The sequence below is a fragment of the Varanus komodoensis genome, unplaced genomic scaffold (genome assembly GCF_004798865.1).
Source record: "Varanus komodoensis strain SLA01 unplaced genomic scaffold, ASM479886v1 scaffold32, whole genome shotgun sequence".
NCBI classification, from domain to species: domain Eukaryota; kingdom Metazoa; phylum Chordata; class Lepidosauria; order Squamata; family Varanidae; genus Varanus; species Varanus komodoensis.
In genome coordinates this window covers 2,542,834-2,556,818 of record NW_025335798.1, presented here as the reverse complement: position 1 = coordinate 2,556,818, position 13,985 = coordinate 2,542,834, and the positions used below count along the sequence as shown (strand labels likewise).

General features: G+C 43.4%; 1 protein-coding gene across 4 annotated transcripts in view; it reads right to left on the bottom strand.

The window, feature by feature from the left end:
* Positions 1–7,057: 7,057 nt before the first annotated feature.
* Positions 7,058–13,985, bottom strand: part of TTLL4 (tubulin tyrosine ligase like 4) — a 31,940-nt gene continuing 25,012 nt past the window's right edge. For all 4 annotated transcript variants that reach the window (XM_044438120.1, XM_044438118.1, XM_044438121.1 and 1 more), the window contains 5 exons: positions 12,451–12,553; positions 10,437–10,647; positions 10,127–10,197; positions 9,591–9,673; positions 7,058–7,485 (listed from right to left, as the gene is read on the bottom strand). In XM_044438120.1, the coding sequence (XP_044294055.1) occupies positions 7,332–7,485; positions 9,591–9,673; positions 10,127–10,197; positions 10,437–10,647; positions 12,451–12,553 (622 nt within the window). In that variant the 3' untranslated portion in view covers positions 7,058–7,331. The remainder of the gene's footprint in view (positions 7,486–9,590; positions 9,674–10,126; positions 10,198–10,436; positions 10,648–12,450; positions 12,554–13,985) is intronic.

Below are 13,985 nucleotides of genomic sequence, written 5' to 3'. Positions count from 1 at the left end.
CTCTTATCCTCTTATAGAGAATACAGCTTGTCTAGCAAACTACCGTACAGTTAATCTCATTGCTATCCCTGTAAAATTAAGTGATTGGCAATCATTTAAAAACTGGAATGGAAAACTTTGTACAAGTACAGTGGCCAAATGCAAAAGAAGTCAGGGCTCTTGCATCTTCAATAGTTTTGCAAAAGATAGAATTCAGCAAGAGGCTCATCTTTTTCATTTGGCCACCCTATATATAAAAGCATGGGCAAAATTTCAGAAAGGCAGATCTATAACTTTACCCTTAATTACTTCATTCAAAAATGTTAGAAGGGGGAAAGCATTCATTTCTTGCTTTTGGCAGTTAATTATATTAATGAAACATATCTTTAACCTAAATTCAGTGCAACTTAAAATACTTGCTTGGTTTGATAAAGTTGTATGTCTACTAATGGCTAGGGTGCAATCCTGTTGCATTTACTAGAATGTATGCTGCACTGAGACTTAGCTTTGAGCAAACCTATTCAAGATTATACAGAAAAGGCTGTGTACTCCCTCCTCCATCATTTAGAAACAAATACTTCCTAAATACTTAAAGACTGGTTAGGTGTAATCACCTTGCTCTGGCACAGTTTAAGCCACTAGAGACATTTCTTGCAGTAGGATTACATCCTGGGACTGTTGGCACAATCTGTCAGCAGTTCCCATTAGCTGCAAAACTTTCTTTGCTCCAAAGCAGAAATAGTGACAATCTGTGAGGTTACTCTAACACGCAGGTGAGGAACTAACAGCCCACATTTGTACTGTATAAGTGGGTCAAGAATTTTTTCAGTTAGGATTAATGGCCTGCCCATCAGTTCTGCTACCTACAGCTGCTATAGTTCTAGTACAGAAGAGGAGACTTCAGTGCATACTAATGACATTGGAGGAATTTCTTTATGTAGAAAAATGACAATAAACTATCCTCAATAAAAAATAAGGTTTTCGGAAATAATTCAGCCCTGTTTATTCAGAGCACAAATGAACAAAACTGAAACAAGTGCTTCCTTCAAATGTTTTACTTCACAGCAAAATCAAAATGAAACTTGCCTACCCACTTTTCTCAAAACAGCAATTCATTTTTTCAGCTATGCAGGAGCAGAGTTTGACTAATAGTGCAATGCATTCTTTTCAAAATCAGGGCAAATCCTTATTCCCCAGTTGTGTAAAAATGTGGGTATGTTGCACCATTGGAATTTATACTCAACTACTCCAGATTACTAAAATCCTAAAAAGTTGTGGCTTTGCTAAAGTATCCCTATGAAATCTGGCTTTATTGAAAGCTAAGGCCATTTTGAAATTAAGCAGCAAATTAAGTAATGGGATTTCTAAGATCTTACTTCATCATCATCATCATCATTCAGCAGTTGCCCAAACTCTGTCTTAGATTTAAAACCCTTTTAACTTTCAAACAGGCTTTTGGGCTCTGCCTCCATCCAGTAGACATGGACATTAAAACTGAGCACTACAGTCTTATTCTAACAAAGAACATTTTTTCTTCCAGAATTAGAAAATATCTTCATTACATATTCTGTTACCCCTTGTACAGATCTCTGGGAAAGGTACTACTGAATACCTATCTGGACAAAACAGCTGGTTAGCTTGCAGACATGTTTCTATATGCCTCTTGATGCTGACAAGAATGCCACTTTTGAAGCAGCTGTTTCCAAGAGTAGTCACAAATCCCAGTTAAGACTGGATAGGAGACTGGATACTTTGAGGGGAATAATGACATACAGTATATAGTGCTCTTGAGGATAAATATCATAGGGCTATTTTCTTTTTGCCTAGAAAATAAAGGTTGATTAGATCTGATCAGCCTGCTGTGGCAGTGCTCAGGTCATCAGATTTACTCCTTCTTACATTTACTCTTGCAGCTGGGTAAATCCCTGGCAGTTGGCATGATTTGTTTGCATTTCCTATCAGCAGCAAAACTTTCCCTTACTCCAAAGCAGGAACAGCAACAATCGAGGAGGTCAATCGACTACACAGGTGGGCACCAACAGGCCATGGGCCATATACTAGCCATATCTACTCCCCATGCAGTCTGGGGAGCCCCACCCATTTCTCAGAGCTATTAGCAATGCTGGGGCATCAACCTCAATTAGGACTGCTGGTGGGAAGTTAATCACTACCTCAGCAATCTCAGGCAGGGAACACAGGCTTCAACGTCCTGAGCTATGAGTACTCAGGGATGTACGGTAGAGTGCATATGAGGGTGCAGACTCATTACTGCATGCTGTTTTTAGGGGGGGGGAAAGGTTGCCCCCTCCTATCTAGAAGTGTATACATCTCACCTTAACTTCCATCAGCTTACTATAAACAGGGCTACTTAAAGGGTAAGAAAATGAGGCAAATTCTACATAAATTAGGGCTTCTTCTCCAAGCAGCCCAATGAGCAGAGTCAGGGCTCCCCAGGGACTAAAGCAGCCCTCCTCAACCTGGCGCACTTGAGATGTGCTGAGCTACAACCCAGCATGGCTGGCTGAGGGACTCTGGTCTGGCAGATGTTGTTCAATACATCTGGAAGCAACGAAGATCAGACTAAAAACTAGACTGGTAAAGGCCAAAGAGAAGCTCGTTTGCTGATCTTAAGGGCTGGGGCTAAAAGCCCAACATTGAGGAGAAGGGCAAAGAGAACCTTGCTTAAGGGAATTTGAGAAGTAACAAGGTTTATGTGAATGCCAAAGTGCCAAATCACCAAATAACGGCCGTTACTGCCACCTAATAATGGCAAGTTACATCACAACAGCCATGACCACATACTTGCAGTTAAACCTTTATTGTGAGATAAGACTCATGATATCCTTTCAGGGTGCATATTTACCCACCACTGATCCCTCTCACATACTCCTAAAAAACTCACGCCACCCCCCAGAGCATGTAGTGAACCAGTCATTTCAACCTGTGCAAAAGCAAAAGGAGATATTCCAGATGAATCTTGCTGTGTTAAGACAGCAGCTAAACAGACTTCACATCTTAATACGAGGGAGGGGCTGGAATGGTCTGATGATTTGTCCTCTGCCCAAGTATAGTTCTTGTTCATTCCCAATACACCTGGGCAAATTTTTACAGGCTTGTGCAAAATGCAGTGTTTCTAGCATGCTGCTTTGATTATTCAAACCATCCTAGCAAGAAAAAACTAATGAATGAGGCATCTGCTTGCTGCAACCGTCTGCTCTGAAGGATTCCAAATCACTAGGGTGACAAAGAATATGGAACATACTCCATAGGATATAGATGACTGGTCCACCTGGGGCAGTACTGCTTGGCAGCAGCTCTTCAGAATTTCAGACAAAAGTCTTTCCTGTAGTTACCTGGAGATACTACTGACTGAATCTGGAACCATTTGCATACAGAACAAGGGCTCTGCCACTGAGCTGGAGGGATCCATATGTCCAGACATGTACTATCTAGTCCCAAGGTCTCCTGAGATCCTCTCATTTATATAGAAAGAGCCACAAAATTTCTTGAAACAATTGCATTCACCTAAGGTAACAGAACTCAAGTGGTTTTTGGGGGTAGTTGAGAGAGGCATCAATGGCTGCTAATACCAGGAAACGGAGATAGCAGTGAAGACCAGATAGGAGTGCTGAGCACCTGTTTGGTAGTAATTTCTTAATTTATGGGGAAGGGTGGGTAGTGAGAAGAGTATAAGGCATTGCACAGAAACTGTCAGCTGGGCAATTCCTTAAGATACCCGAACGGCCCTCTCCACTTTCACACTTATACAGAGTTAGCTATTTTAGGTCATTCGATACAATCCAAGGGGTCAGGCTAGTTCACAGAAGGTTGTTGCTATGGGATTTGAGAGAGACACATTAGGCACTGACACCCTATGGAACCCCAGGCAGGGGACATGGCACTCAGTTTTCAACAGGGGACGACACAAAGTTAAAATGCAGTCACAACACTAGGATAAAGAGGATGGTTACTAACTGAGCAATTCAGAACCTGAGGCTTCCCCTTAATGCATCAGGATAACAAGAGAGAAAAGTTTAACAGAGCTAAAACCACAATTGGCTGTTAGCAGCATGAAGCAACTCGCCGCCACCATTATTCTAGTCCATATCAGATACTGGCATTTTGTTCCTTTGTGTATTCACAACCTTGCCATAATCTCAGCAGCTGCCAGATCTCACTTTCAGATTGTGTAAGTAAAAGCTAAAACGAAGCAAGTTTTCTTAAGGATGCGATTGTCCTCTACCAGGTTTTTGGAGAGAAGACTGTCTCACAGTTGAAGTCAGCGCAACAACTCCTCTGTTCCTATTTGTGTGCTCTGAAGAGAAGAGTGGGAGGGGCTGCCCACTAACAAAGCTAGCAGCCAGGAACATTTATAGCATGCTTCTTAAGCTAGCCATCTCCACTTGTGCCTCCTCATTTTCAGTAAGAGCCAAGCTGGTTAAGAGGGACAGAAGAGAAAGAAAAGAATGTGCAGGAGGTGGAAATAAAAAGGCATACAAAAAAGGAGCTACAATTCATAGGATTCAAGGCAGGGATGGAGGGCTGCACTCAGCCTCTGGGCTGAATTCCATTTTCAGTAAGCTTTCAGGGGCCAGGTTCCAGAGGTGCACAAGGCTGAAGGCAAAACAGATGGGGCCAAAATAAAACATACCAGCACATTTTAACTTAAAGCTTTTACTGCCAGCAATATACAAGGAAAACTACTTCCACTACTGCTAACTTCTTGGGAATGAATTATTATATCCAGTGTGCCTGTTCTCCAGATCACCAGAGGGCCTCATTTTCTTCATGTCTGCCTAAACTTTCTTCCCCTAAGTGTCACCTGGGGGTAACGGATTGTAAATGCTCACTGCAATAAAATTTAGGTCCTCTGTTGCTTTGGTGCTATGTGGTCAAGAGATCTTGTGCACTGAGATTTGTACCACTTTTAAACAAAGGAAGTCTGTCCAGCACCTTTCTCCTAGAGGAACCAACCTTATCTGATATCATCTCCAACATACTGCAGTTTCCCAGGAGGTTAATCAGCCCCATATACCTCAGACAGGAATGGAGCCAGAAACAATGCTGTAACTTAAGCCAGATTTTAGGGGCAGGAGGGGCTGTGTTATTGGGACACACACTTCCATTGTCACACAGGGAAGTACACAGTACTTCGAAGCATTAATGTTGCCCCTGCTAATGGAGAACCAAATCTGTTTGGGAGCTGCAGCATAGCAGCTCAGCCTCCTTCTCTTCCTTGTCAATTTTTATCCAGTCATAACCTATGTGCTCCTCAGTGCAGAGTGAAGTAGTCATGGTGGGTTCAGAACTGGAAACAATAATGGAGGGTGGCCTTAACTACCTCAATAAGAAATACATGAAAGATGCTGGTACTGCTCTGTAAGACTCTGGTGCACCCACAACTGGATTACTGTGTCCAATCCTGGGCTCCACATTACAAGAGGGACACAGCAAGGTTGGAATCAGTTCAGGGCAGAGTCACAAGGATGGTAGCTAGATTGGGGAGGGTGCCATATGAGATGAGATTGAGGGAACTGGGACTTTTCAGCTTGGAGGAGACTCCAAGGGGATCTTATAGTGGCATACAGGTATGTGAAGGGGTGTCACATGGTGGAGGGTCATGACCTGTTCTCGCCTGTGGTGGAGGGAAGGACGTGATCCAATGGAGCAAAGCTAAAGGAACCAGACTTTAGGTTGGATGTCAGGAAGTACTTCCTGATGGTTAGGATCCCTAGGATATGGAATGGGCTTCCACAGGAGGTGGTGGAGGTCCCATCAGTGAGGACATTCAAGGAAAGTTTGGGCACCCACATGTTGGACATTATATGAGGAAAGCCAGCTCGTGCTGGGGGTCAGACTAGATGGCCCAGGAGACCCCTTCCGACTTGCTATGTTTCTATGTCGCTATAATCACCATTTTTGGCAAGTGGGGAAAACAAAAGGACTTCTCTTTTCAGTTAATAAAAATATCACTGCAAGCCAAAGTTGCCAGGTTCACCATCCAGAGTCATTCCTTGCATTACTTTAGCAGCTTCCTACAAGTAGCATCTAAACACAGATGGGAAATGCTCTTACGTGTCAAGGTTTCAGGTGTCAAGTAGATGATCATGCCAGTCTATTACTGCCTAGGGATATGGGCAGTAAATAGCCCATGCTCCCTGAAAGTACAAGTTCACCAACACATTCCAGGCATGTTTATACAACTGGAGAGTGTCCAATATCAGATTCAAACTATGCGCAAGAAAAGCATGACAGATTTGGACAAAACCTGAAGGGGCAGAATTATCCAGCAACAAAAGAGAAAGAGACAATGTTCAGCTGACCAGAGAAACAGAAGTGTGAGAATGCAGTACATAAAACAATGAACGTATACCTGAGCAATCTCAGGTGCTACATTTTAATGAAGTTTCCTTTAGGGGAGAAAGAAATTGAAGAATGATCTTGGATTTGTGCCTGTATTGGAGGGTTCATTACAGGAGAAAAAGGAATATCCACTCATGAGCATGCTCTGCTCATGAACACTGTTTAGAGGCAGCAGGTCAATGCACCTGACTAGAACCTTAAAAAGATGTTCTGCCTCCTTGGAGAAGCCAGCACCAATGGTTCCCTTGTGCTACACTTATACACACTGGAAGGCCTGTTTCTCAACAAAGTAACAAATAAGTAGAAAATACCTTCAAGGACTGAAGCATATGGACATAAGCTCTCACTGAGTAAGAATATTACATTAATACCCACCCCTGGCCATTTCTCTTAAGATCATGCACCAGGGCCTTTACATATCTGCCTGCTTTACTAGGGCTAGGTAAGACATTTTAAAGACTGCTTCCCACAGCACTTGGCTAAAAGGGGGCTGGTTTTCATGGTGAATGCATGGGACTTCTGACTGCAAGCTGACTACAAACATATACCAGACCTTGCCCCATGATAGCAGGGCTTTTCATAAACTGTTGCTGAAGTTGGCAGTGTCTGACCTAATCAAACATGTTGGCACTTAATAGTGAGAGGCACTTATGGCACAAGTGGTGAGGAAGATGGCATGGTCAAGAAACTACAAGGAACTCACACTAAAATTAAATAGGTTTTCCAAGCGTCTGTGTTTAGAAACTTCCTTTGCCATTAAAATAAAAAAAACTCTATACAGAATATTTGTCCCTTTTGACCATGTAAAGCATCTCTTCTTTGTCCCAACTCCCCCTCCAAAAAAAAAAAAGTTCTGCAGTGGGCATGCCGGACACGAGCTCCTCTCCATGCTTTCCATGCTGGCTTTCCTGACTTCCACTGAGGTAGGTCACAGATGCCCCTCCTGACACTGCAAGAGGGGGAAGTTGGCCACTCAGCTCAGTCCCTTGTCACTTTACCAGGCTGGAGTTGCTGAGGGCCAGCGGGAGCATTGATTTCTTGAGAGTTCCAGCTGTAAATTTAATCTGAGGTAAACTTTGAGTACAAGAGTTTGGCTCAGAGCTTCGGGATGACTCTTCTCCATCTCGCTGAACAAGAACTTTGCTGTTGGAAAGAAAGCAGAAGCTGAAAAAGTGATGCATCTCTATTCTACACACACTTTCTCCTGTAAGGCAAAGATTTCCAAAGCACACCAGCTTCACCAATCTGACCGAATCAGTGATCTTATTACTGCTGTGCCACTTCTGTCCCTGGTAGAAAACAAGGATTTGAGACATATGATTCCCTATTGCCTAGGTCTCATTATGCTAAAATTAATACTGAGATACAAGGAAGGAAACCAGAAACAATGGCTTGAATCCAAACTTAATCTTAAACTGTAGTTCAGTGTTACATGAGCCAGTGTGGTGTAGTGGTTAAGAGCATGGGACTGGGACTCAGACGACCTGGGTTCTAGTCCCCACTCGGCCATGGAGCCAACTGGGTGACTCTGGGCCAGTCACAGACTCTCAGCCCAACCCACCTCACAGGGATGTTGTGGGGATAAGATGGAGGAGGAGGTGTAAGCTGCCTTGAGCCCTTTGTAGGAAAAAGGCAGGATATAAATCCATCAATCAATCAAGCCTGCTTTTGAACACCACCACCACCCCACGCCACAGCTCAGAAAAAAGGCAGGAGTCATCTGCTTCTTGTTGCAATCTATACTGGTACATCCCAATTAGGAATTGTGACTAGTTTAAACTACAGTCTACTCCAGGGGCCTGGGGCATTCACAACATGGGGAAGAGAGGCACATAACCTGCATGCCACACACAAGTATATTTTCAGGGAGAAAAGAATGATCTGCATGAGGATCTCTGTGGAAGGGAAAGGAGGAATGGATATCTGCAGGAGCTTTCTGCATCAGGATAGCTGGGAAACAGGGAAGAAAAGGCACTCTGCTCCTTTCCCAGAGTGCTCCTTACAGATTGTTCTTCCCAACAAAGAGCAAAGCATGGTTAGTTTAACTCCAGAAGCAGATGCTTCCAATCTTCTCCACTGGTGCATGCCAGAAGAGAAGTACTTGAGCCCAAGGCTCAAGTGTGCTCATTCTTGTAGCACTAAACTATGATTTATGGGTGCATCCAGACCAGTAAGAACTACCAAATGAAAGATGGATAAATTCCATAAAGGAAGCCACAGTCTTCAGTTTACAAGAACTGAGCAGAGCAGTGAAGAATGGGACATTTGGGGGGACTCTCTTTTACAGGGTCACAGTAAGTCAGAAACAACTTGATGGCACATAACAGCAACAACAAAGAACTAAATAATCAAGATTGCAATTGTTCCATAGGTTTTATGTTATATATCAAATAGCATCATAAAATGTTTGAAGGTGGTGTAACATTAATAAAATAAAATCTTAAGATCATTTTAAAAATATATAAACAAGCTAAAACTGAAGTATCGTAACTGCAATCCTATCAACCATCACCTGGGAGCAAGCCCCATTGCATTGGCAGGGCTCGCTTTGGCATATGCATGCATAAGGCTGCTCCCTCAGGGGTGGGATTAAAAACCACTGCCAGACTCGCCAACCAGAAATGCACTGGATGAGGGATGGGACTCGCACTGTGTCCCTCACGTGAGGGACAGAGACATGGGAGCAATGTGCAAGAGTTCACATGAGGGGCCAGTGCTGAAGGCAAAAGCACGGCATTGGTGTGCAAGGTGGACATTTTGGTGATTGGCTGGGCACTATGCCAGATGGGTGATGGGCCAGGTGGTGCACATGTGAATCAGGGAGCAAGTGCCAGGAGGGAGGACAGGGGTGCCTCCTACAGCAGTGACCTCGGGAGCAGCTGTGTGTGGTGCTCCTGCCTGGTTCCTGCTCTGCGATGCCTATGGGGCCACCGTGCTACTCAGATGGGGACTCCGTGGAGCAGCAGGAAGAGAAAACAGCAGCCAGCTGAGAACACATCCAGGGGAGCCTGCAGGCCAATGCGGGGGAGACTGGTGATGCAGACAGGAGTGGTGCGCACTGGGACTGGTTTCCAGCCATGAGGCTAACGGGATGCATGCCGCCATTTGTAGGGAAGATGGAGGTATGCAGGAACTACCACACTTTGCAAATGTGTGATCACAGAACACACAGTAAGAAGGGACTTGGCAGTATTCCTTAACATTATATGTGAACACACCCCATGTCTGTTTATTTCACATCGTCTCACCTGGTTCTGCCTGACTCTGTCTTGCTCAAGCCATTCACCTGGAGATCATTTTTCAGGTAGAGGTGGGGTCTTGGCAGTGTCCACTGGAGTGAAGAAAGCACATGTGAGGTGAAACTTACAGACTGCTGAGATTCCTTCCCTCTCCAGAAGGCCCTGAAATCCCCAAAGTTATTGGATCAAGGGAAAGGAGCTCTGGGTTTGCATTTAAGCTATTTAATACATGCATTTTTTGTATAAATATTTATTTAGCACATTTCTAATCTGTTCAATAACTAATAGCCAGTTAAGAAAATAAAATGGCCCTTTAAAGCACATTTAAAATAAAATACACAACAACATTTAAAAGATTAAAATACAGTATAATGAAAAGCTATAAATAGCACAAAAATTGATAAAGCAGCAGAAAAAAGCCTCTAAAATGAATAAATCATTGCACCAAATATACACATGCCGAATTAGAAACAATCAGGGAAGTTGCAATTCTGATGAGCACCCTCATGAAAGGATAAAATAGAGCTAAGCTATTCCACCCTTACCATCACTGTGGAATCTGTCACTACTCCATTGTGATAGCCTTTGTAACACCAGTTTCTGAGCAGGTCCACCCCTGCAAAAGAAAAGCCACACAGTCACATGGAAGAGTGCAGAGGGGCAAACAATTGCACTGCCTGCAACCGCACATACAGCTGGTTTTCAGGCACACATGATAATATGCTCACAGCAGGAGAACTGAAGCAGCAGGGACAGGCCAGAAAGCTACCTGCCCAGTCTGCCTATTAAAGGATGGCCCAAATCACTCCTTAGGAGCAACCCATCCCTGGAATGAGGTAGTAGGCACTGATTTACCTTTGGCCTTATTCAAGAAGTATTTCAGCTCCCACTGGGCAGTAAGGATATTAAAGTATCGTGGCTGCTCAAAGAAGCGCAGGTAGTGCATGGATAAGCGTGAGGGGAAGACTCGCTCAAACTGCCCACGCCGAGCAAACTCATCCTCTGTCTCCACTAGGACACGTACGTCATCTGGAGTTAGGACATCCAGGATGGTGGAGTAGAATTCCTGCAGCCAAGAGTGACAGAGAAATACCTCCATATTCCAGAAGGCAAACATACAAGCCCACATTAATCCCACTCCTCTACCACCACTGCGAAATCCACCATTTTGGAATGGTCCTCCCACCAATGGACATTCCTCCCACAAGAGGAATGGAAAGACAGGAGAGAGCTATGAAAAAATGGAAATTTGTTTACTTAACATTTTTAAAGGATGTTTTAATAAGACTATAACAGATGCAGCAGACATGGACCAACTAAAGGAACATCATGTTGGCATGGTGAAAAAGTCAAAACATACCGGCATACTGGTATTCTACCATATGTTAAGCAAGTCATGGGATAAAAAAAAGTTGCCTGATCCATTGAGAGCTTTGTTAAATGGGTTTATAGACTGTACAGAAGATTGTGATATAGAAATGGGCATTAATTTATTTACTACTGCAAAAATCTCATACCTGTTCGATGAAAGACATAATTTGTGACTTTGCTACAAAGATTAAATTGACATATTTGTGCAAGAGAAAATCACCAGAAAATAATTTCGTTGAAAAATTAATTATATTCCCAACTGATAAATTTCAAAATAATGTTTGTACTCTCTCTTTTCATTAATATTAAGCTATGTGCTTGGGTTTACTGCAGATGCAGTTCATTTTTGATTGAATCTCTATATTTGCAATGTTTTTAAATTATAATTATAATTAATTAACTTTCTATTCCATCCACAGTGCAAGCTCTCTAAGTGGTTTACAACAATAATACATTTCAATAATTTTTTAAACAAAAAATTGAAATGGAAATTTGTTGGGAGTGAGAAATGCCCTTGCTACTGCTAAATCAGGCCACACGTAAAAGGCATGTGTACAAAGGAGAGATCTGATGCACTACTGCTTTAAGGCACACTATAATTTCTCTAATTACAAAAAGAAAAAATATACTGAACAATACATCTTGACATACTCTGGGTTGTATGCACCCACCTGGAGTGTCATTTTTGGTAAAAAGATTAAGTAAATAATTATGTTGGACGGGCTAAACATTTTGACATTAGGCTAGCATTTGCACTGATCATTAATTTTGTTTCTGGAAATAGCTGAAAATTTAGCTGATTTTGACTGCTTTTGGGTGGGGATAAGAACTTTAATTCTTGTTCAGCAACAAAGGCAGCCCAGTCATATCAATATACTAACACTGAACTCATTCTTTGAGTGATGCTGCTGCTGTAACCACCCACAAAGCACAAAACATTACCACCACTGTCCACTAGCATGAGGAGGAGGTGTCAGCACTATATACTGCAACATTTGGCAGTTGATCCCGTTTGCATGTACTAATAGTAAATGCAGATGCTGCGTTACAACAGCTGAATGTATCCAAGATTAGACTATGGAGACACAATTAGCCTACTGAGAGAAGCCCCAGGATTTACACAAGTAAACAAATATACAAGCACTCCAGAAACAGCCCAAAAAAGGACTAACTGCACCAAATGGCCATGGAATACTTGCCAACAGTTGAGGGGAGAGAGTGGGATGGAATAACATGGACGGGGCATGAGCTGACATAAGGAACATGAGAACTCTGCGGTGCAGTGCAACCTTTTGTTGCTAGACCTACTTGTAAATGCTATTACCCTGCTTGCTCAGGCCCCTTTTCTGATAAAAAGTGCTTGCTTGAGATCCAGCTACTCAAGCCAAAGGATAATGACCATGCAAAGAGCAGCAGAGGAGCTCAGGTTTGCACCTACCTTAGCAAGACAGGGGGATGGCAAAGGACAGTTGGGGAAGGCTTGCTTCACCTTGCCTACCTGATCAGGCACTTTCTGGGTCAGGTAATAAGCTTTCTTTGTCTTCTCAGCAATGAACATCTCTGCAGATGACCTGTTCTTCTCCTTCATGATACTATTCAAACTGGGCACAATGACAGTTGAAGTTAATACACAGAGATGCTCAAGCCTGGACCCTCTATTCAGCCATTTACAACCAAAATCTTCAGCCAGCAGGATGATGTATGGTGCGTTATTCAGAAACAGAACAGGCAACGCTTCAACGTGATGCTTGATACCTTTGAAACAGCATGCGCTAATGATGCAGGTCAGGGCCCAAGCAAAAAGCTTCCATCAGCCAGATGTGGCCCCCAGAATGTGGCCTGTCTCTGCTTGCACCAAGGGAACTTGCTACATTAAGATGAAATAAGGTCTTTCCCCTGAAGGTTGTGATGTGCTGGAACACACTGGGTGTACGATATACCTCAGCAGAGACAGAAACCTCCCTGCCCCGTAGCATACATTTGAGACTGTTCTATTGGCTCTGAGGCCATTTGATTGGCTGCTTATCCTTTGGTGATCCCTCTCTTCTTTTCAGCTGTTCATACGCAGCCCCAGACAGCACACTGATGCTATCCCTACTGACCTCCTAACCTGAGGTGCACAAGCACATGCACTCTGGCCCAGACCCATTTCCCTTCTTTGCCCACTGAGAGCCAGGGTTTGCAAGCAGGGCAGGTAAAGCCTCCCACACTTCTCAGGGACTGTTGTTTGTTCAGTGCTGCTAGCAGGGAGGAAATAGTTGTTTCAGAAACCAAGGAACCATATAACGCACCCAGACCTCAAAAGTGGGTGGGGCACTGCTGACCTGGGGAGCCCTAGATTGCACACCCCCATCTTAAATAAAGAGCCACCAGAAATCTTCAAAAAGCAAGCAGAGCACAGAATGGTCAGTAATTTCAAACATGGAATCAGGTGATAAGGAACCACTGATAAGGAAAGCACTTTTCTTCCTGATACACAAAGATAGAAGAAGCAGACAAAGGCCCAGGACAGATCAGAGCTGATTCTGATCTGCATCCAAAAATCAGAATGCAAGCTGTGGATTTGCAGAACAATGTGCTGCTCAATCCCATGCAGGTATACTTAAAAGTGAACCCTACTGTGTTCAACAGTCTTTAGGCAAAGGCAGTTAGGCACAGGTACCCTAAAGCAACTTGAATTCTAATCGAGTGTAATAGTTATGCCAAGTTACTCCTTTTGCATAAGCAGGCCTAATTTGTGCAATAAATAATGCACCATGGGCTGTTGTGTTATGCAGACTAGCCCATACTCTTTACGTTCATCCTATGGGCTCCATAAGAAAAATGTGACAATTCCCTCATGCTGATAAAAACTAGGTTCTCTAGAACTGTTACCATCTCAAGAAAGTCCTGGGCTGTGGCAGCTGAAAACAAGGATGCCATATAGCCATTGCCTGCAGTATTTGCATCATCCCCACCATAGTTTGTGCAAGAGAAGCCAAGGCTGCTGATTCTGAGGATTAGCCTGGAAGTACTGTTTATACCATGTCACCC